This window comes from Apis florea, unplaced genomic scaffold (genome assembly GCF_048593485.1).
Source record: "Apis florea isolate Af1SG1 unplaced genomic scaffold, ASM4859348v1 contig_3496_pilon, whole genome shotgun sequence".
Lineage (NCBI taxonomy): Eukaryota > Metazoa > Arthropoda > Insecta > Hymenoptera > Apidae > Apis > Apis florea.
The window spans coordinates 6,339,227-6,363,706 of NW_028256773.1; the positions used below are offsets into that span (position 1 = coordinate 6,339,227).

The following is a 24,480-nucleotide window of genomic DNA, read 5'->3' on the forward strand; positions in this document are numbered from 1 at the left end:
TTTAATTTGTGTAAATAATAATAGATAAATAAAATACAATTGAAATTTTTATATATATAATTATTTTTTTAAGTAAAATATTCTTTTAATTTTTCAATTTAGATGAAAGATCTTATATATTACATAATAAATAAAAATAAATTAACGATATAAATTATATACATGTTAATAAATATTCTTTGTTAACTATACAGAGTCACTGCGAATATGTAGAAAAACAATTTAGGATATTATCAGAAATATAGACAAATAGGTCTTCCACAATAATCGACTAATCTTCCATAACATTTTACTTTTGGTGGTGGTATCACTGGTATTGGACAGCATATTGGCCGTGGATAATAACAGGGTAAATATTTAACACTAAAAAATATTAATAAAATCATCCTATATTTTTTACATTTTTTCGATATATTTAAATAATATTTAAATATTATGTTTATAAACATTAACATACCCGTAACAAGTATATGCAATTTGAAAGCGAACTGCAGAAGTGCCGGTAATAGGTGGTTGAATATTTGGACAAGGCGGTTGTGTTGAAATATTATTTTTTTTTGATTTACAAGTTGTAGCTAAACTGGGTGGATATCTTTCTAATGCTTCTTTTAGAGTTGTCATTTTATATAAAATTCGACTTTTCTATTACTCAAATAATAAATATCAGTATCTTAAGAAAAATGGTAAATTTAAAAAAATAAATTGAATTGGGAAATGGAAATTATTGAAATTTATGAATTAAAAATTTTGAGGTTAATTTTGATCCAAATTGAATATATTTTTGGTATGTGAACTTTTTCACAAAAAAAAAATAATCGATATATAATTAATTTTCATAATAATTAAAAGGCTCATTTAAATTATATATAATAAATTAAAATATGATACTATACTATTAAGTATACTATAAAGTATGAACGTATATTATTATCAAATGATTTATTCTAGAATTTTAAAATAAAGGAAATATAATTTAAATATTTATATTTATATAAAGTGATTTGACCATATACAAAATTTCTAACTAATAATATTTTATCTATATATATATATAACTTTATAACAATTTATTACATTGATTATAATTATTATAGGAACATTGATTATAATTAATGCAACTCAAAAATAATTAAAATATGAACGCACTGAAAAATATTGTAATATACACATACGTATTTTGTTCATTATTTAATTACAGAATAGATCTAAGTAAAATTGATAAAACTAAATAGAATTGATTTCTTTGATAAAATTAGTTTTTTTGATTCTTTTAAAAAGACAAAAAAAAATATATTTTTCACATTTATGTCATCCAATTTATATGTGTGTAGTAGGTAAAAATAGAAGTCAATAATAGAAGTCAATTTGGTAATCACAACAGATATTATAATAAATCGTATCTTTACAGAGGCAGATACATTGTAAAACGAACAAGGATACTTTCACGAAATATACACGCAGTCGTACATTGATTCAGGAATCGATCAGCGATACTATGTACAACACAACCACGGAAGCGTGCACGATGTCGAAATAATTCGCAGATAATGCGGTTGCACTTTTCTCAAATTTGGCACGCGGTGCATCTGCTCGTATATTATTTCCATTTTTGTATTTTTATCCCTTTTCCCTTATTCCAGTGTCTTTATGTGCTCACGTAACAAATTAAACAATCTTAAATACACTATAATCTCTTTCAGTGAAATAAGACACTGGAACATGTCTCAACTGATGCCTGCTCTTTCCGTTTTTTATAATAAATTTTCCAAAATAAACATATTCGATAAACTATCGAGAGAGTAAACAGATCAGTTTTGCAATAGATCGAAAATGTTTAAGGTTAGAAACAGAAACCAGTCAAGACTATTTCTATTTTAATTTAAATCCTTTAGATCCTAGCCAAATAAATTTAAATGAATAGTTAACTTACATACGCAAATTATACGTAAGTACGATACGAAAAAAAAAAAAAATGTAAAAAATAAAAAAAAAATAAAAGAAAGAAAATAATAAGTACTTAAGGCAATATTATATATATATATACTATATATAATCATCGTTGTATATACAATTCTCCGAACTAACCTGAAAAATCAAGTTACTTCAATGTAAATGAAGATTTACGATGTCCATGACATCGGTTCTTTACGTTTGCTTCTAAATGGAAAGAGAGAAAAAAGAAAATTGAAACGAAGAAACAAGCTGCGTTTCTATTAATACACATTTAAGTACATCGATCAATCAATGTTCGTTTTCTCTATCACACGTTTTTCTTCTATACAAATTCCGTGATATGTACCTCGTGATCGTGCTTGTGCTATCTCGACAATTATTTCATTTATTTATTTTTTTTTTGTTTTCTCTGGTTCTATCCATTATTTTCTCTTCGGTATGTCGATGTTCGTTTCTTTCGCTTTTGTTGTTTTTGATTTACCGGACGGACAGAAGATGATTCGAAAGATCAACTCAATCATGCCAAACGATCGAGAACGATATCGGGCTTAGAATTCTCCTGTAACGAGTATCGATTATCGTGTTCCATCTTTAGGTGGCACGGTATAGTCTGTTTAGAATCAATCGATCTTTCGAGATTAACGAAAAGAATTATTTGTTATATGTCGAAGGTTATTTGAGAAACGTGGTATATTTACATATTTCCGATGATAAAGTGAAAGTGGAAAAAAAATTAACTAGGACAGCACCGAGTTGGACCCACTCACGAAAGATTTTTATAACATATCTGAAAATCAAGTCGAAGCTAAAGATTATAAAAGAGAAAGATAATATTCAATTATATTCAATGGATAATTAATTTCAAACAGATTATACTATTGTCACCGGATACAAAAGTCCTAAAATTGTATAAGCAACGCGATTTGTGCTAAGAAACGCTACCAAACTATATTTACAAGAATAACTTATAATTTAAACTGAATGAAACTTCGACAATGAAGAATATTATTTTTGCTTGAATTAGAATTATCATCGACTCGATGAACTTTCTTTTCTCATTCGTACACTCATTCTCTCATTCACTCTCTTTTTCTTTTTCTCTCTTCGCCAGTCCGATTTTACTTTCTCTCTATTCCTTTTTTTTTTTTTTAAATAACTACTATTTATGTACAATGCACACATACGATTCGTCGAAATGACGATCGAACACGTACCCTCTTCTCCATCAATGACGACGAAGTCATTCTATCTATTGCCCCCACCTCTTTTACCCCTGTTCGATGGCAACCCCTTGCCATATGATATGACATATGGTGTACAGTTTTTTTTCATATCGTGTTTTTGGATCTTTCCGGTTGAAAAGAATTTATTATATTTGGCATTTACATGAACTTTAACTTTTGGAATATGTATGTATATATATATATATGGACATTTAGAAGAATAAATCATAGATTTAGAACAATTATCTTGTAATGTAGATGAAGAAAATCTCTTCTTTAATTTTTCTCTGTAAGAGTCATTATCAATCGAAAATATTTTTTAAAATAAGAAGATATATATATGTATATTATAGCAAGGGGTTGCTATAAAATCATCAATTCAAGAAATTAAAAGCTTATTCATTGACTAAAAGTGAAAGAAGCTTTAAGATGCAACATTAACTCCATGTTTATCAATATATAGGATGTGGAGAATATTCACAAATCTCCATAATCATTCAACAATTGACATAACTCGCATAACAATCTATAGTACTATAGGTTCACGTCGGAACGCGATACCATATATCGTTGCTCTCCTGTTGGCTCGTGAAACAATCTTCGTTTTATCTTTTATTCTTTTATATTTTTTTTGTGTGTGCTCTTTTTTGGTCTTATTTCAAGCGGAAGCACCTTTATGTACCCTATTACGTGTGCGCGAGCCATTTTTCATCTAAAGGCATAGATTTACAAACACTGTCTGCAAATAGTTCGCATAAATTATTTACAAATAATTATGAAATTAGTGAAAGAGATATAATGAGATGAATATAAATTCACCAAATTCATAATTTATATATTTTGAAAGTCAAAACAATTTAAATTATGATTGTATGACTTATTTAATCTATATATATCTCTTCCACTAGTATTACATAAATTGTTATATCATATATCGTATACTATTATAATATTTCGTGCTATATTTTTCTGCAGGTATTTAAAAATCTATGTGCAGGCAAATCTGCAGACAATATTTGTAATGCTTGATGTAAATGTATAATACGTTTTACGATTTTTCAGCGGTGACAATATACGATTCAATATCTTTATAATGTTGCACTAATATCATTATGCAATTCGACAGATTTACATATTCCAATAATTCAATAAAGTTACAATAATAGGATTCTGACATTGGACATATAAAAGTATCGAATCACATCAAATCTAAATAGCGCAATGTATTTGACTATACAACGCTATTTAAATATATAAAGCTATCGAACAACACAACACCACTGCTGCAAAACCACAATGTCGTATCGTTCATCTACACCTAACACACCTCAATACATTTTCTCAAATTTCAAAACAATCTTTTACAATGAATGCTTAACCCGCTCGTATGTACGATATTAGACAACAATAGCGTGGAACGTACTGATTCTAAAAACTTTTTTAACATCTAATTTTTGCTCTTAAGTATCCTAAGTTGTATACGCGTGTGTTTAGGATTTGTGTGATTAATTCTGTTGGCCAGGGAACAATAGACTCTGCGCTACCCAAGCTCGTAATCGTTTTTTCTCTCATTTCAGATGAAGAAACTTTTGAGCAAAATTTATGACAGTCTGATTCTTTGCATTTAAGTACTGGCCATTTTTCTATATGTATCACAGTCCGTTATTTTGGTGTTCAATTGCGCCAGTATCAATCCAATGTATCAATCAATTTATTCGATCATGATTTTTTTTCTTTTTTTAATTTCTGTCTTTATTTTGTTATCCAAGTTTTCTCTTGCTCGTTAATAAAACTTGACAATTCTTAATATTTCGAGCCGGGTAAATACGACAGAATTTCTCATTTACACATTTTTCGGTTGTTGGCCGTTTGAAAAGAAAAATAACTATCTGTAGATAATAATAATTGTTTTTATCGAGCCACGTTTATCACGTGGATTTGCATTCGAACTAAGCTACTAGCATCGTTATTTTCATATTATTTCTCGTATCTTATTTTTTTGTATTTTTCTCTCTTTTTTTTTTCTTATTATTTTCGACGAAACATCTGATTGGTGCAGCATAATCTTGGGTGCGTGGAAATTTTGTTTCATCATGCAGAATGAACGGTAATCGTTTTTTAGCCTAAACTACTCAAGATTATTGTACACCTCGTTTAATTAAGTAATCTCACGATAGACATTTAGGTATGTTATCGATATCAACGACGTTATCTAATTTTCTCCGCAGATAAAGTGCGACGACATCTAAAGTAAATCGTGCGGCTTGGCCGATCGATCGACCGTGTGGGTCACTTAATTAAATAATCCACGTTCACCAACGCGATTGAACGCGTGGTCCCAAGAAAGCATTTTTCTTTTTTTTTTTTTTTTTTCTTCTTTATTTCAAATTTCATACTTCCTCTCACTCTTCTCGTATCCCAATTCGAGGTTATTGAGGCTGTGTGTGCGTAATCTACTAATATCTAGAAACAACGGGTACGTGTTTTGTGCTGATTTACTTCTATATCAATCATTGCTACTAAACACATCTCTTCGAGATCGATACCTCCGTCCCTCGCTTTTCCTGGAGGTCCCTTTTCATCACATGGCTCTTTACCGTGACCAATCATTCGGAATCTCCTCAGTGGAGAATTATTCGTTCGAAACCACGCGATTCCATCAAGATTAACGCGGTTCACGTGTAATACTTCCGGTTATTCGAGAGGTCGAAGCGCGAACGGACGTGGAGTCGTCACTATGTGTTCGAACGGAAGTACTTGGCCACGCTATTGACAAACTCCTGGCGCTACAATTGCACCTGGAATGCTTGGGTCGCGTTTGGCATTATGAACGGGTTTGTGGTGCTCGATTGTCGCAGATTCCTCGCCGCTATTTCCGCCCATTCCGCGTCGAATGGATCCGAAGGGCCGGTTCTGCTCCCCTGATTCATGGCGGCTGAACCGAGGGAGAGCGCCCTCGCGTGAAGAGGTGGTGCTCGTCGAGGACTTATTTGTCCTTGCGAAGGAGATTGCACTGAAGGTGGTACCGAGCTGGTTATACTGCCCAACCATTGCTCCGGCTTTGGCAATGCGGCTGTTGTTGAAACTGATTGGACCTGAAACGAGAATTAACAGAATATTGTAATATTTGTTCTTACACATTGATCATATTGCGTGATTGTTCGTTGTACTTTGCGTAGTTGAGAAGTAAGAAGGCAGATTATATTTGCTTTGATACAAGATCTAATATAAGAAGATATGCTTCCTTTCTTCCTCTGATGTTTCATCTTTGATGTTAATTTTTTAGCTCTGTAAGGGTTCAAGACAAAAATGAAAAAATTCTAATTAAAAAAGTAAGATTAATTTTGAATTTATAAAAAGACTTAGAGAATAATCTTAGAGAATAATTGAAGATTAACAGATTTCTCTAAATGAAATATATATATATATGTATGTAATTAATAACGGTCAATCAGTGCACCTCAATAATATTGTATTGAATCTGAAACGAGTAAACACTTCTGCTTACCGCTGGTGTGGTGATAGTATTTGCCACTGGGGTTTGGTTAATTTGGCTAACATCGTTAGAAATCTTTCCAGATAGAGCCGGTGAGACGGATGCCATACTGGTGGTCGGTGAGCTGGTCTTGGGAGTCATCACTGAAGTCACTGGTATCGGCGACCTGTTCATAGCCGGTGTGGGCGCATTTCCTAAGGAGGACGTGGACGCTGTGCTGAAGGCTGGACTGGCCGAGGCTGGTGTTCCAAACACACTGACAGTGGTGTTGGGTGCGGGGGTGCTCATAACTATCGGTGTAGGCGCGTTCGTTCTTGGAAGGATGGGACTGAGATTGCTGGTTTTATTCAAGATTGGTGTAAGCCTGTGATTCGAAGCCAAAACGGGTGACGGAGCTTCCTGCCAACTGGGTCCAACGTGATTCAGATTACTGAGATCGTCGTTCTTGTCGTTGTTGTTGTTATTGTTGTTGTTGTTCAAACTTGGACCGTTTTGCAATTTCAATTCATCCAACGAGTTGCTACTCGTCACTGTAACGATGAATGTCAATCATTAGCATTTATTCATAACATAATTACAGACAACATTTATAAAAATTGTATCGCAATAAATGATAAGGTACATTTTAAAGAAAATTGAAATCTATCAGAGAGTATTGTATTAAGAATGTGAGAATGTTATTTTGTTAATTCATCATCCAGTAATATTGAGAAAAGTGTTAGAATTAAAAAATTCTATCCACTTGAGTAGTGTTCATGATGTACCTGGTGGAGTATTATTAGCGGTGGTACTGGTGAAGAGCTGTTTAGCCACAGAGCTTGTACTGCTTTGCGTAGAGATTGGTCCGAAGTCGTCGGTCCTTGAAAGAAGAGAAAGCCCTTGTGAAAGCTGCTGACACATCGCTGAAACGCTATCTTGACCCCCGGGTGATATTTCTGGTATTGGACTAACTGTAAAAAAAAAGAACAGAATTTTAATATTCATTTTAGACGTTGAACACTTCTAACGCTATAATTTGGTGCTTCGAATCAGTGCTTGGAACTACAGAACGCATGCCGCAAACACGTGAATACGTGTTAAGTGTCTAACAGCGGGATACAAGATGTTAAAAAAACAAATATTTCCGAAAATAATAGATTTATATTATTTCACAAAATTATTTAAGAATTTAAATATTAAGTAGAAAAGAAACATTTTTTAGGACAATGTAACAATTTTTTGACGACGTGATAATTGTTATTGCATAATTTGTCGATAAAAATTCGTTTGGGAAGAAAAAGCTTAAAAGAAAAAGAAAAAAAAAAATGATTTAGCTATTTCGTGAAATAATATAAGTCTGTAAATTCAAGAAATTCAGTTTCTTTTATGCGTTCAACAAAACTACAATTTTAGAAAATAAAATTTGAAGCGAGAAAAATATTTCATAAAACGAGAACATTTAATAAGAGTACTACAGGGTCGTGTAGAACGTTATATATATATTTTTTTCTTTTTTCCACTTCCTCTACTCGTTCAACTTCGTCGAACTATATATTTAAACGAACAACATATCGTATACAATGGTATAATTTAAACACAACGGAGGAAAACGAGCACCATCCAAAAACATCAAAGAGAAGGGTCAGGCAATATGGACAATTAACAGAATAGGGAATAATGACCTTCGTCATATCCTTCGAATTCTATTTGCAAAAATGAAGAATTATATTATTCGATGTTTCAATATTTTAATATACGCAGCACATGGAAGAAAGCAATATTTGTCGGAATATTTTCATACGATTACTGCTGAAGACTTCAAAATATAATTGCAATTGAAATGAAAAAATAAAAATTGATATTACGATTCAGAATACAAATAAACGTTTAACGATTAAATATATAAATATTGAATATCGATAAATATTGTCAATATCAGTAATTTATTCCTCGTATATAAATTTGATTTAATATATTTGCACTCGAAGAATTTAAAAAAATCGTTTCACAGAAATTCTATTTGAGAAAATATGTAATCGCATATTTTCTTTCTCCTCATCATTGCATTTGAAAAAAGAATTTTACAAAAATAGATATTATGAAATCAATCTTTCACCAATCTATTTTGTAATGTTGCTAACAATATAAAAGATATAATTCATGCCAACTGCGCAACAATAAAATAGTAACAATAAAATAGTAGTTACAATGCTATATTGAAGCCTTCAGTTTTAAGTTTATCATAATTTTTATCAAACTTTTAAATTGCATCTTGAGCAGTTTATATCCACACATTATATGTAATTATATATATACACGTCTTAACATCAATATACGATCTTATAGAAAATTAAAATTATAATACATATCCGCATGATCATATTTCTATCGATGATTCTATCGTAATAAGGATTTTTACCTGGTGGCTTCAGAGGTACGATGTGAGACATGGCAGATGGCATCCGTGACAAATCCGTCGGCTCAAGGCTATGGCTACGTGTGCGTTCAAGATTGCTAGGAAGATCGTTAATCCGTAAACTAAGCTGCCTTTTGAACGGTGATGCTTGGTTCAATTGAGTGAAACCCCGGAAGGAACCTTGTCTTTCGAGCATCGACGGGGTGGCGTGTGGTCTCTCTATCGCAAAAGGATTGTAGACTTGTTTCATAGGAGGTACATCTGCAAAAAAAAAAAAAAAAAAGAAAAATATTTGGTTGTAAGAAATATACTTTGTACTTACGCGTTGAAACCAATCTTTCAAAAATTTTTTCATAAATACAGATGAATTAATTATGATTACCTTGACGTTCAATTTAATAAAAAATAAAATCAAGAAAGTTAAAGATTAAAAATAATTTATATTTGAAAAATGAAGTGTGATATTTTAAAAAAATGCAGATTTACAATTTTTATATTTATTTATTTTCATTATATTTTAAAGATAGATTATAAGCTTGGAATAATTTGGAATTGCTTCGCAGGTGTATTAGGGGAGAAAAGTCACTGACCTACGGCGCGTTCGCGCGAATCCTGCAATCGCTCGGTTAAAGATGGCTGCCTGAAACTGCCGCTCCTCGTGAAGGTTGAAGTTTTCGAATCGAACGTCATCGTGACACCGCATTCCTTGTCCCTTCGTTGCTTTCTTTCCAGACACGCAGCAAAAGCACATCCCACTGCATGACTCAAACGTTCTCCCTAAATGAACACGATGAATATTAAACGTTAAAATTATACGAAGATACAAAGAATGAACGCGATTAAAGAAATACATTGTTCCATATTAATCTAATTTTTTTTCTTTACAAAGGAGAAAAGTTAATTTGAAAATTATGGATTATATATAATTCTATTCTAAAAAAAATTATTAAAAAATGTATAAGCACGGATTGTACTATATATAATGTATCATCATCATAATTTATCGAAACATTAATTGTAAAAAAAAAAAAAATGTTCAATAATTCAAGTCATCAAAGATTTTACATCAACAACACGAACCGATTCTTTCAATGCCAAAAATCCATGGCACATCCACCGTCTGGTCGTGCCGTCTCTACAGATGTAACTGAACCCCTTCTCGTGATTTCGATCCGGAGCACAAAAGGAAACTTTCTCTATCGTCTGATCGACGATCAGCCCTTTTGTCTCATCTTCAACCACCCGCAAACCGTCTCCTGATACGTGCAGCACCGCGCGTACCGGCCGCCGCCTCGAGTTCTACAATTGGTTTTCATTTTGAAAAAAAGATCGGTTGTATCGATTTTTAAGTTTCTTTTTCCAAAGATTTTCCTTTAGAAAGAAAATATCGACGTGATATATAAATGGGAGAAAATTTATAACAGTAAAGTTTCAAAAGATTTTTTATTTCGCTTACCCTAAGTACTTTTAGAGCTTCCTCGCACACTTGCATACCCCTCGACTCGAACACCTCAACACATCCCAGGTACTGAAGCAATTGAAATTGATTGGATTAATCAATAAGCGCGAACAGGGTCGAGTTTGATTGATACTCGAGATTGATTTGACAAAAAAGAATAATAGAAGCTGTAGACTCCTAGTGAAATGTAGAATAAAATTATATATATATATATTTATTAAATTATGTTGGATATAATACAAAAGTTTCAATTAGAAAAGAATATTTTCGAAGTATAGGGGTATAGTCTATCGAAATAGAAGGAGCTATATATACGTATTTTAAGGTAAGGGATAACCGTAATGATACGCTCGTTACTCTCGAATATCGATTATCTGGATATGTGCCAATTTTACGGCCGATAGCTGTTCGATTTTCGATTAAACACGAATTGTTCGTGTTCAAACGTATTTTCTTTCGAACGGTCAAATTTTTATTTTATCTTTAATTACGAATTTAACCGTTATATTTATTATACTTTTTATAATGATTCACGATATTAATCTCTTTTTTACTTTTAATTTTCACTTTAACGTGTAATAATAAAATTAGAATCGTACCTTGACATGGAAAGCGCATGTTGCCGAACGGACAGCCGTTTCGTCCGCCTGCCATTGATGCGGTTTACTCGATTCCGGTACGTGAGGATCTTTCCGCCGTCGAAAGCTATCGCGAAAACTTCGTCGAAGTCGGTCCATTCTTTTTCCCGGTGACCTCTCTCGCTTCTGCAAAAAAAAAAAAAAAAAAAAAAATATATCAAAGATATTTGTCGATACAACATTTTTATTAATCAATCGTTTAAAATTATAACTCTTCTTTTTTTCCTTGTTAAAATTATTCCAATGTGAATGTGGAATCATTTTAAATAAGATCATTTATTCAATTTTAATACAATTTTAATATCAAATAATTGAAAATAATTGAGGTCAATGGTGCATCGATATTTTCTCGACGTCTCTTCCACCTTGCTCGTCGACATTTGAAAAGAGAAAAATGGACGCACCGATAACAATCTCTGCGACGCGAGCAAAGAATAAAAGAGAAACACGAAAGCACGCGAAAGCCTGGAAACATGATACAAGTATAGAGAGAAGCGCGAGGTGAGGAAAGATTGCGAAAAAGTTTCCAAGACCATGTGTATGTGCGCACAACATTTTCTATCTAACGATCGTGTGCAGACAAGTACTGTTCAATTGATATTTTTCCTATTATTCCTTTTCATAAAGAATCGTTTTTATTAGAATTTTATTAGATTGACGAATGATTTCGTTTCGTTAAAATTCGCTAAAAAGATCGTAGAATAATTTGCATTTAAAAATTTATCGATCCTCGCGAATTCTGTTTATTAATTTGAAAACAAGTGTGAAAACAGAATCACGTGGAAATCACTTGGGTCAAATACACGATGCTCGTTTGAGAAAACGGTTTTGCATTCATCGACCAGTATATACGCGTTTCCCACGTGTTCGCACGTTTTTCGTGTGGCCCGATTCCTCGTTTTCTCGCACAAGTAAACACGTCTATTCACGTCGCTGAATGCCAGCGGCGGCAACGTCAAACGATTCTCGATTAACGAGCCGTGTTAAACGGTAGCGGAAAATTGGATAATCCGCAGGCGATTCGAACGAAACTGTAATGTAAATTGTAATGTAAATCGACGAATGTTAAGACAGTTAAGTCAAATTTTGCAATCTTCTTTCTTCCTAGTTATTATCTGTTTTCAATTTGCAAACTTCCCATGCCAGTAGAAAATAAGAAAAATTTGAAAAATCAACACGATAGAAGCATACATATATTAGGGGCATTATTTTTGAATTAAATAACGAGAAGATCATTTTAATGCTTCTACAATAATTGTTGTTAAAATTGATTAATTAAGAATGGAGACTTCGATTCATAAATTGGAACAAGTAAATTATTATAGATATAATATATATTAGAAATGTATCTTTCACTGTTAAAGAAAGTATAATAAAGTATCCAATTTCGTATAATGTAATATACTATATTACTCGTCGTTGCCTCTGCTAACGATCACTTCACGTGTGTACAACTTAGTTCGACTTTAGAATTTTAGACGACCTTAAACTTATAATGTGCCACTCGATCGATATACAATGTTTTTATGAGTATTTTTGTTTCCTTCTCGTTCATCCTAAGCTCAAACATGCTACCGGTCACGCCACATTTCACGCATCACATTGTCAACGAAAAGGAATACATTTCGCATAACATATTCCCGAAACTCGAATTCCCGCAGCGAACTTGTATCATCTGAATTATGTTCGAATCGCGTAAATTTCGAATGTAAGCACTCTGACATGACCTCTCCAGACATTGTGGCATTTTCTGGAGATCCGCGAACATTCCCAGAGGACGGGGGCCCGTTCCGTTTCGAAGTTTCCCCGATGAGTCGTTAACAGTCGGCCTTGAGAAAATAGAGAAGGCAACCAGTGTCTGGCAACGAGTCGAAGGTCTTACAATGGCCTGTGATCGAATCTTGGCCTCGGTTCCCAACGAATCTTTTATATCTCAACCCTCCACGACCTCTCCCCTAGCACGAATCTACCCTCCTAAATCGACATGCCTAAGAACCGGCCAACGGATCAAGGATCGAGGTAGGTTGAGAAAGTTCTCCCTCTCCCTATCCCCCCCCCCCCATTTTCGAATTTAATTGAGATTTAATTTTTTTTTTTTTGAAGTAATTTATGATGTCTTAGAAGATGAAATTTTCGTCGTTACAAGGGTCAAGCATTTGTAATGGTACACTAACAGTATTGTTGCAAATATAGAACTTGTATAAACTTTATTAGTGATTTGAAGTTTGTTAATGAATTCTTCGATGAATTTTAATAGTATATTTATTTTTGTTAAACGGAGTCGAGTGGAATTTTCGAGCAATAATGGATGGAATAATAACATTTTAGCGCAATCAATATGGAAAAGTATCCATTCTACAAGTTTATTATTTCGAGATATATTTTTCCATCAATTCGAGAAACTTTTGATAATAAGCAGGATCTTATCGATAAATCAATAACTTTGAGAGGAAAAGTATGTTGCATATATATATATATAAAATATACTTATCCAACTTTATTATTTCATCAAACTTAATTTCCAATTTTCGGGTAAAAGCATTTTAATGGAACTCTTGATATTTCTATATAAATTTATTACACTTTTAACACAATATATATGCTTTCAGCAACGAAACAGTATTCCATTATTTTTTTTTTTTACCGATAGTTACATTATTTATTATTAGATTTTTTTCAATTTTCACAAACTTTCTTCTTTCAATAATATTCAGCAATAAAAATATACTTTTTTGCGCCATCTTGCTTCATAGATATTTCAAAAAGTTACGGGATATCCATTTAAGTAAGTACTTACATGAAACGTTTACATTTATCATCGATAATCCAGAAGCGATATTAGTTCATTAGTTGTGAACAGATAAAATCACCGTGTTAACCGTGTTATCTCATCTCAAAAATATGAAAACACATTAATTCACGCATATACGATCCTCGTAATATCGGATATCGCGGCATCGAGATCATCAGAGCGCCACCCCATCACGGCATCGTAAAATATATCCCGTGTGCTCGAGTGCGAACATGACATGGGGTGCGGGGTGTATATTCCCAAGGGAACGATTTCCTTTTTTAATCCCAGCTTTTCGTCGTGTCGCCAGTTTATCTGACCCAGTGAACGAGGAAAATATTAGCCCGATACAAAATTACTCCTCTTGGATGGATTGATTTTTGAAAAAATTATTTCATTTCAAAAAAAAAAAAAATCATTATACATTAAACCTAGGTTTGTTAATTTTATAATTATTAATATACTTTATTTTTCACGTTATTAAATTATGCGTAACTGTAATAACAACTATTGTCATTGTACAAAACATTTTGCTTTTTGGATACAAAACAGATGCTCTTCTCTGTACATACAAGAGTTTTATTGATCAAAGTATATTGTACATACGCGTTACATTAGCCAAGAAATTCTTGCCAAGAGGTTATAAAGGTTTTAAATCTCGCGCATACGGAATTCCCAAGAATTTTAATAAAAAGTTTTCTATATTTTTTTGTAGAAAAAATTAAAAATCTAGACAACAGATGATTTAATTTTTGGAATAAATTCAAATTTAAGATGTATAAACGTGCATTTATTATATAAAAGCTTCTTAAATTGAATCAACAAGTCTTCATTTGTCATCGCGATATCACGACATAACCTCAAAAATATAAAAATATTCATATGAATCGATTCGATCTTCGGATAACGAATCAGAGAAAATTATTGTAACGAAAACAACAATACGATATGTAGTCAACTAGTCGCCTATAATCCCCGTTGGAACAACATTTATCCGTGAGCAAACCGTTTCCAACCGTCCACCGCGCGATATTTGATCGCATCTCACGCGCGTGGTTCGCAGAAACGCGTTCCAAGACCAAGCAAATATTGTCACGTACGCGTAACGATCCTCGTTCCCGAGGATAAGTCCTCGTTCGTGGAACAACAATGAATTCTCGCAGCTGTAACCACTGTAACCCATCTCTCTCTCGTGAATCAGTTCGCTGCATCGACGATGATGAGAAAATAATCGAACCGCGCGCCAAACCCGAGGATGCTTTTTTTCCGCGAGCCGAGCCGGAGATAGCCGACCGCGCACGAGGACCGGCTAATAGTTAAAACGTGCGAAAGCAAGCACACTCGATGCAATCGGATTACCCGGCCTGTTTGCTTAGCCCGGTAATAGGCTTATGAGAGTGTTAGAACTGAAATGAGAGAAGTGGATCGTCGCGATGCGATTCGATTCATACACTATCGCGTCCACGTGTTGGTCCCCGTGCCGAAACAGATAATCGTTTCGAGGAGGATCGATAAGTGGTTGGTCCGTAAGTGGCTCGACGTTGAATCACGATAGACACGTGACCCGATGATATCTTTGTACGCGTTAGATTTTGGTTTCTTTTAATTATTGAGCAATATAATTATATTGCGAGTGAATATAATTTTTTGAACGTGAAAAGATCTATCTTTTAAATTTTACGAGCTCAAGTGAAATTTTTAATTTTGAAATTTCGTATGAATGGAAATGTGCAACTAGTTATCCCTAAAAAAAAATTTAGAGTTATAATTATTTTAAATTAGAAATAAAGTTGAAATAAAAAATAAAAGGATGCGCGTGTCTAAAAGTTATTTCGTCTAGAATGTAACTGTTCTGCGTCTGCAGTGATTAGATACAGTCAATTGAATTACTCTCGCCCACTGATTCACTGATGGAAACCTATCAAGGATGTTATTTGGTCATCAACGAACCCTAGGTTAAGTAATATGCGTGAAAGCAATCATGAACTCTCTCTACATCTAATCTACAGGGTGTTTCGTTCTAATCTATCCCAGTTTCTTTTATTTATAAAAAATATTACTAATTATTACATTTACTAATTTTTTTTTTACTAATTATTATATTATTATAATTCTCTTTATTGTTAATATAAATTGGTATAAGAAATTAAAAACGATAAATTATTATGGATTGGAAATGGAATATTAAAAAGGAAATGAAATAAAAAATGTATGATATAATAAGAAGGGTTAAGTGAATCATTGAACTGGATTGCCTGGTATACTTATTCGACTTCGTCTTCAGCGATACTTACTTACAACTTTCTTTTTTTTCGAACTTTACCCATGAGTCGGATAGTGAGTAATGTCTCAGCCATCCGGAAGGTCTCAGCGTGTTATAAAAAAATTTCTCGTAAGACAAGAGCTTTAAGACGAAAATTGTGAGATTCTTCATTGTAACATCGCTAATTTTAAACGAATTATATATATTTTTTATAAAATAATTAACAAAATTCGATTTCTAAGAATCGTTATATTCGTTTCATAAAAATTAATCAAAATTGAATACTTATGTTTCATAAAATTAAGAAATTTTCATAGTCGTGACATGCAATAACCTGTAAGTCGAATTTTTTCTCTCTACTTGAAAGCAAAATTACATCTATTTCAAGATATGACGTAATAATGACGATAATAAGGACGAAATTTAAATAATCGTCTCTTCTTATTCATAAGATACAAAAAAAAAAAAATAGAGTCCTTCAACCTGTAATGGCTCGATACTTGAATAAAATTACGTCTAAAATGAATCCTTGAAGTCGCATTTTCTTTAAAATCATTCCTCGATTAAGATGCATATCCATGTTTATCATGCAATTTGATTGCACGTTCTTACTTCTTAATGAAACTTCATTGTTATAACATTCTCACGAAAGAAATACAATTTCGAAAATGTCTTGTCTTTTTATTGTTAGAATAGAAAATACGCAATGAGAATAGCATTGAATTTAAAAAATTTAACATCCATATATTAAAATTCCAAACTGGAATCTTCAGTAATTTGAAGGTTCGTTTAAAAAAAATAATTTGCCAGTAAAAAATATAGATAAAGATAGTTTTTTCTATATATAAGTAAATAATTTAAAAACTGCAGATTTTTAATAATAATAATTTCAATTTGAATTTATGACAGACATGCATGTCTCGTGACTCTATGAAAGATAACATTGATAGATAATTAATTTATTGATCAATATTGACTAATAGTTTTTTTCTCCACAGAATGTTATGAAAAAAATTATAAGGAAACCCGTTACTTTGCATTTTTACTCTCTTATTATTCTAATGATATGACGTAACAACATTGAAAGAAATAGAAGTATTTATAATTAAATAATAGCATTGTGTGTGTATATTGATTTAAAAAATAAATGTTGAAAAATACAGATTAACTTGAATGCTTCTAAAGCAATTCAATTAGTGTAATTTATGTGTAATTTTAATGCTTTTAGTGATTTTTATATGATTTAATATGATATTATTTTATACGTATAGATACGATTAGTCATCTCAAATTAAATTATTACGATACACACAAGCATAATTCTATTCGTATTACACATCTGATGACTCATTATCAGTAGTTACTTGTTACCGTATACTCATCCCATCACTTTTTTTTTAATTTTATCAGAAATCTGTTTAGACATGAAATATAAATTATTTATTATTTCTTTTTCGTGAAAAGTAAATTAATTTGAAATTTATGCAACCTTTACGTTTATTCATTTTTCTTTGTTTCAACGAATTAATTAGAATTTTAATAGTCTCTTAACAAAGGAAAAAAAAGAAAAATATGCTAAGCATCTTTTAAATAACCATTCTATTATGCACTATTTACATCAGTTTTCGTTTCATTGGAATTCAAAAGTAAATCAAAAAAAAAAAATTTTTTTTTGAAAATTACTTACTTCGCAATATATTCTTATTTTTCTCATTTCCTTGCTGTCTCCGTTGATAAAGTAGATTTTTTACCACGAGAAAGAAAAACAAGCCAATCGATTATCGACACTTTTTCTTCTTTTACTAATATTTCATTTTTCAATTAAAAATAAAATGATTTGATAAAAAAATATACAACAAATTTAATTTTCACACATCCTCTCTCTATAAAAACCTTCACCTATAAAAAAACTAAAGAGAAATTCTCTTAAGAAGAAACTTTAAACAATTTGCTTCAATGTTGTTTAAATGAAACATCCATCCTGTACATGCTTCTGCATATCTTTAATAATAATTGCAAAAATTGAAACTTCATTTAATCCAGTAATCCAGCATTAAAACCAATCTACATTCCTCTTTTCAAAGCGGCTTCTTCTTGCATTAAGGAATAAACGAAAAATCGAGTTTAACCGCACTCGATTTCTCGTTCAACAACGTTCCCCGGCAAGTAACGAAGCTTCTTTCTAAGGGCGTTTTTTAATATCGGCCATTCGGGATGGGAGTGCCGTGAAATCCATGGCTCGCTAACAGCAGGAAATTGCGGCGTTAGATCGATCTGCCTACGTTTTGACATGCACAACCCGTCAGCATGCACACATAATAACCACAGATGCATTCTCCAGCGCCATATTTCCTTTCACGCCTCAAGGTCGGATCTAGCGTTTACCATGTATACCAAGTTGGTAAGTAAAATATCGTAAATAGAAGAGAGAAAAGATAGGCACCATGACCTCGTGTATAATTATTGGCAAACTGATGAATCCTTTAACGGGATCTCTATCGGCGTGTTTTGCAACGAGCTCTTTCTGTGAACGCCATTGTTAAATGTTAGATATTGTTTTAAGGGGCTCGGGATATTTCTCGTTCTCATGTCAGTGTAAAAAATTCTAATTAAAAAAAAAAAAAAAATCTGAAATATCACGATACCGTTTCGTGAAATTGAGACGATTCTGCTATAATTTGAATGAAATTTTGAAAAAAAAAAAAAAAAGGAAGTTTTTACAATCAATTTGAAGAGAGAAGAAAAATAAATTTACCGAAAAAAGGTAAAAAAAAACATGACTTTTCATAAAACTTTTCTCGTTAAATAATGCATATTTTATTATTCTTTTATAACAAGATAAATATAGAACGATTCGATTAAAGATTCAATTTCTATTTACTCAACTATATCCATATTTTATTATCTACCATAACACGAGAGAAAAAGGGACACGTTCCGTTCATTACACGTTAAATAAAATAGAGTGTATTATGGTAAGGAAGATCCCTAAAGTATCGTGCTATTTTCATTGAAAGTAGGGTTGGCAAAAGTGTTTGAAACGGCCTATAGCGGTGGCACGACCACGCGAGCACAGCTGTCCCTGACACTATAAGCGGAACACTCAGTTTTTACTACAGCTCAGTCCTGAAAAGAATCTGAATGGCCGGATTGGCAGTCCTCTTCTCCCGTGGCCTGGCATTTCTTACTTTAGGGCTACGTGCCAATCGAAGCCACGGATCTTCTGGCCCCTGACGAGGTGTCGTGACCTAGAAAGGCGACGGTGAAAGCCGGTATAATACACCACACATTCATGCAAGCCCTATCGGTTCGTCGACCCGAAACGCAAGACACTGGATTCTGCCAACGATCCTCGCGCCAACGAAACAAGGGATCGTCGAGCGTGTGCATGTGTTTTTTTTTTTTTTTTTGAACTATGCCTCGAGCACCATTACTGGTAAGGTGAAATCGATATTGTGAGTTGCGGTGACCGGAAGAATAGAATTGAAATTTTAGGGCTGAAAAAGTTTTGCTTATTTTCTTTTCCCCCCCTCTTTGTATAAGTGAACGATTAAATGATGATCATCTTTGTAAGGCAGAATATTTTTTTAACCTTTTTTTTTTTGACCTTTAAATTATTTTAAAAAAATTGGATGAAAATTATATGGCACAATTATGAAAGTTAAATATGGTATGGACAATGGTTTCATTTCCCAGACTTTCCAGCAAAATGCCGTTTTCCCATAACGTTAATTACACTAATTATGTTAACGTCGGGATAAGAATGTTTCCTTATAATCAACCATTGTTCATCTTCGCTTAAAGGATACATTCAATAGCGTAATTAGCACAATTATTTTCCAGTTTATGGACGTGACATTAAATATTATCTACTTTGTTCTTATGATTATACGTATGTGTTATATATATATATATATAAGCTGCTAGTGATGCGATTCAAAGTTTCGACTTAAATATCCAAATGTTTAGTATTTAAACGTTATCTTAAGTTTAAAAAATTTTTTTCTAAATTACTTCTAAATATCGAGATAATAAAATTTATATTAAAAAAAAAAAAAAAAATAGGATATGACTTATTTTTCATATTAAAAAAATATGCAAACATTTTCAAAATGCGAAAGAAAATTACATGAAAAATTATCTTTTCTTACGATCATAAAAATGTGAATAGATAAATTTCTATTTTGAAGTTATCTTGACAACCAATTCTTTTTCCAAATTTCAAATAATAAAGTAACAAAACAATCAATTTCTCGCTTAAAATTATTATTATTTAAAACAATCGTTGCCATAAAAATTTGTCCAAGGTCAAATTTAGAGATCGTCGAAAGAAAGTCACGTTAGAATGTAACATGATCACCGATCGTTATACACCGAATCGTGTGGAGAAATGGGAAAGACATTGAGAGCCTGAAATGGCAACAAGTCTGGTAGTAACAACGAATATCTGCCAATGCCTCTACTACGAGTGGCTCGATCCTTTCACCGAGACAGGTGTTGCAAACGTAGGCAGAGACGCGTATAACGCGTTACACGATGAGCGGTGCTATTTGCACGAGAATAACGAGAATGCATCGTTGCGAATGCGATTCATCTATGGTACGCCTGCGGCGGAAACCTGCAACAGAGTTTATACCAGCGCGACAATAAATTTTACGAATGGTATATTCTGTCGAGCCGCGAACCGCAGTTAAAGAGGATTCGCTTTTTATTGTGAAGCTTGGATGGCCGTTACTCTACTTTTAATGGGCGTAGAAATACTTTCAAACAGTATTCTTCCTTTTATAGATGTTTGTCAAGTTGATGAGGATTTTTATTATTCGTAAATATTGCGTAAAGATAAGACAGATGTAAGAAATATTGACAAGTAAATTTACTTGTCCTTTTTGTATTTTTGTATTTTTATCATTTATCATCGATGAAAAATAATCGTTCCTTTCTAAACAACGATCATCAGCCTCATCAAAATCGAAATAAAAATTATTTCGATTCGAATGTTAAGTTTGCAACACCTCTTATCGCAAAATTTTTGATCAGAGAAAACGGTGTCGTCCTCTACTTCAGGCTCTACTTCCAACACACCCTATAGAATTCCAGATCTCCTTCTATCTATACTCGCTATCAAGCATACGGACATCGACGCGCGGCACTAGTTATCCTTGAGTTCGATCCCCTCGCACGCTCGCGCACACTCAATGCTTCCATTCGTGTGCGTGGCCGATCCGATATATAAATTTATGCGTGTCACTCGCGTAATACGATTCGTACGTAATCACAGACGCCCCGGTGAATTCGCGGTTTGCGTAATCTCTGCTGTACAAGCCAGCTATCGGCTCTCTGCGTCGCTTCGAGGAACGCGTTCGAACGTTGGAGGAAATCGTTTCCGGCTCTTTAACGTCACGTCTCGCGAATAGCCACGATAATTGCACAGGAAAATCGCAACAGCGAATGCTGTTTTCTAGAGATTTCTTCTTTTTTTATCGAAGCAAAATAAGAGTTTAAAAATAAGAGTTCGAATTTTTATACGGAGATGTGATACATTTTGGAAGGTGGTCTATCGGAGTGTTTTAAGTCATAGAGTGAATGAATTGGAATTTGCAATTGATCAGAACGGCGGAAGGGGAATTCTGTTAGGAAATGGGATAAATAAATTTTGATACGAGGAAAAATGGAAAATTTGTGAAATGTGGGGTTGATCGAGTTTGGCGAATTATTTTTCTCTTTTTATCGTGAGAAGAATATAGTAGTTTTTATTTAAAGCATTATCTAGTGTGTATTGTTATGTAAAATTAAATTTCAATATAAGAGACTGTAGAATGAATTTTATGTACAACAGACGCATGTTATAGAGATACAAATTCAAGAATAGAAGTTTAGAGTTCAGTTATATAAAATTTCAAGAAATAGATTAGAATTTCAAATAGAACAGTCGCTATCTGGAGAATATCAAGAATGTTTTTAACTAGTGAAGTTTATGTTTGTCTTTCAATGCTTGGTAAGATGAATCGAAAAAAAAAATGTAAAATAAATTTTAAGGCAGACGTATCATTAATCTTTAACTCTTCTTGCTCCCTCTCTCTCTTTCAAGTATCTAATAAAACCATACAATGTCATAACGCGATTAAACTTGATCCACTTCTGTCTATATTAATAATAAAATACGTATTTGAAATGATATGTTGTTAATAAATTCAAGATGATCCTTCGAAATTTTTAAAAATTCAAATATACTGTAAAAATTAAAAACAATTACCCGTAATAATTTCTAATATTTAAATTATTCTGAAAATACAAATTTCACGTTGGCTAAATTCAGCGGTATAAAATCACGAAACAGGAGATATCGACAATGTGGGGGAAGTTTCTCCTGTCACGAAGAACCTGTTTGTATTCTTGTAAAACAAGATTCGCGAAACTTCAAACTTGTTCGAAAGTATCGCGCTACTTCCTTTGTAATATCCTTCGTAAAAAATAAAAATTACGGATTGTAAAAAATTTTTCATTAATTTTTCAATATATTTAATTAATTTTTTTAATAATTTTAAAAAAAGACGCGATGTTTGCGAGATGAAGAAAGAACGGTCCATATTTTTTTCCTCGAATTACAAATTATTTACACAACGAAATAGAATAAAATGTTTTGTTTAATTAATTTTATCTCTGCGTATTTTTCTGTAAATATTTTTATAGGTCAATCTCCTATTAAAGAATATATATATATATTTATTCACAATATGTAAATATATTAAATCGCGATCTATCATGATCATATTAAACTTTAACTTGGTTCGACTTGTTCCAGTTGAGGATGAACTTCATTACGATCGTCTTGCATCCGACTCAAGTTTTACGCTTGATAATTGATCGTAATGAACACAATGAAAGAAAGTGTGAACGGATCAATGTACTCAGAGTGTCGTGTGATTGATTGTAATTTACTCACGGCGTTGTATTATTCGTTTCAATCCCATTGATTTGTAATTATAATTCAAAAAGTATTAAAAAATTAATAAGGATTGAATGCAAAAATACAAACACGAAAGTAGTTTTAGATAAATTATATTCAATTGTTTTTCTTCAATTGTTTGAAGAGAGTAAGAAAGAAGGCAAAGCGGAAATACATGTCGTACTTTCGTGATTGGATCGAATACCATTAATCTCGTGTAGGATCTGCGATCCAACAATTATTCTTAGAAAAATAAATAATTTTAATTGTTATTACTGCCTATCATTGTCCATCATCCGCGCTTAATTTAATTAAAGATAAAAATTTTTCTTCATTATAGTATTTTTAATAATTTAATAATATAATTATACAGGATTAATTAATTAACACCTGTACTATTAAATATATTTTCTTAAACGCGTCCGTTTAAATTCCTAAATATTAACAAAATTCATCGCGCTCAAAATCCTGAATCGAAACCAATTTCAAACAATTCTCAAACGTTAACGTTAATTAATATTTAACAATAGCATATATAGGTATAGCATATAAATTTTAAATTCCTGTTAAAATAATGAAATAGTTACGCGAAACACGAACAATGTCATGTCCGTATCAAATTTAACCCAGATACACGAAATAATCAAATTTTCGCATATACGACAATATTCTCGTATTTCGCCGGGACGAGACAATTTAATTTACTTCTCCTGAAAAATGTAAATTGTTTAGAAGCTTATTATTACGCTTCTAAACAGTATCACATTCCACGGAGGTCATAACCACGGTTAACAGCGGGCTCACCGCTGCCAGCATTCGAATAGCGCCCCCTACGGAATGATTAGACGCGCGCTGTTGCGATAGAAAGCTTGGCCGCGGCGATCGAGAGAAAGCGGCGACTGCCGCACTCTCGAGATGCGGCTCGAGAGGAGGGGGGAGAGGGGAGAGCCAAGTGTCGGGGCACTTGGATGCGCGGCCGGAAGTTGGTGGGGTTGCGCCACGAGCAGAAAGGTCGCGACGATGTAACGGAATATATAACCCTCGCCTCCTTCTCGAGTACGGAATTTCGCTCGGCTGCTCGACAAGTTTCCCATTTATTTCGAACACACTCCCTCCCCTCGATGAATGCTTCACTTCCCGCCCCGAAAAGTTTTCGCGATTATAAGTTTGGGTTTGAGGATGATTGTTTTTTGATGATATATGCTTGTTTCGCAGGATATTAACGGTTGTCGGGAAACAGTTGCACCAAGTGTTTATCGTTTTTGATGCTTGCCAATCAATGGAATGGAAAATATATATAAAAATTCATTCTTATT

General features: G+C 32.8%; 1 protein-coding gene and 1 long non-coding RNA gene across 7 annotated transcripts in view; one reads left to right on the forward strand and one right to left on the reverse strand.

The window, feature by feature from the left end:
* Positions 1-39: 39 nt before the first annotated feature.
* numb (NUMB endocytic adaptor protein) overlaps positions 40-24,480 on the reverse strand; it is a 63,049-nt gene continuing 38,608 nt past the window's right edge. For all 5 annotated transcript variants that reach the window (XM_086913433.1, XM_086913432.1, XM_086913431.1 and 2 more), the window contains 9 exons: positions 11,126-11,290; positions 10,524-10,595; positions 10,148-10,366; positions 9,658-9,844; positions 9,071-9,328; positions 7,437-7,622; positions 6,685-7,202; positions 458-6,271; positions 40-363 (listed from right to left, as the gene is read on the reverse strand). In XM_086913433.1, coding sequence (XP_086769559.1) covers positions 5,963-6,271; positions 6,685-7,202; positions 7,437-7,622; positions 9,071-9,328; positions 9,658-9,844; positions 10,148-10,366; positions 10,524-10,595; positions 11,126-11,263 — 1,887 coding nt within the window. In that variant the 5' untranslated portion in view covers positions 11,264-11,290 and the 3' untranslated portion in view covers positions 40-363; positions 458-5,962. The remainder of the gene's footprint in view (positions 364-457; positions 6,272-6,684; positions 7,203-7,436; positions 7,623-9,070; positions 9,329-9,657; positions 9,845-10,147; positions 10,367-10,523; positions 10,596-11,125; positions 11,291-24,480) is intronic.
* On the forward strand, positions 7,160-10,137 carry LOC147656834 (uncharacterized). Of its 2 annotated transcripts, none has more exons than XR_015293726.1 (3): positions 7,160-7,290; positions 9,084-9,322; positions 9,631-10,137. It is a non-coding gene; the product is annotated as an uncharacterized LOC147656834 (long non-coding RNA). The 2 variants fall into 2 exon arrangements; XR_015293725.1 differs by lacking the exon at positions 7,160-7,290 and adding an exon at positions 7,619-8,951.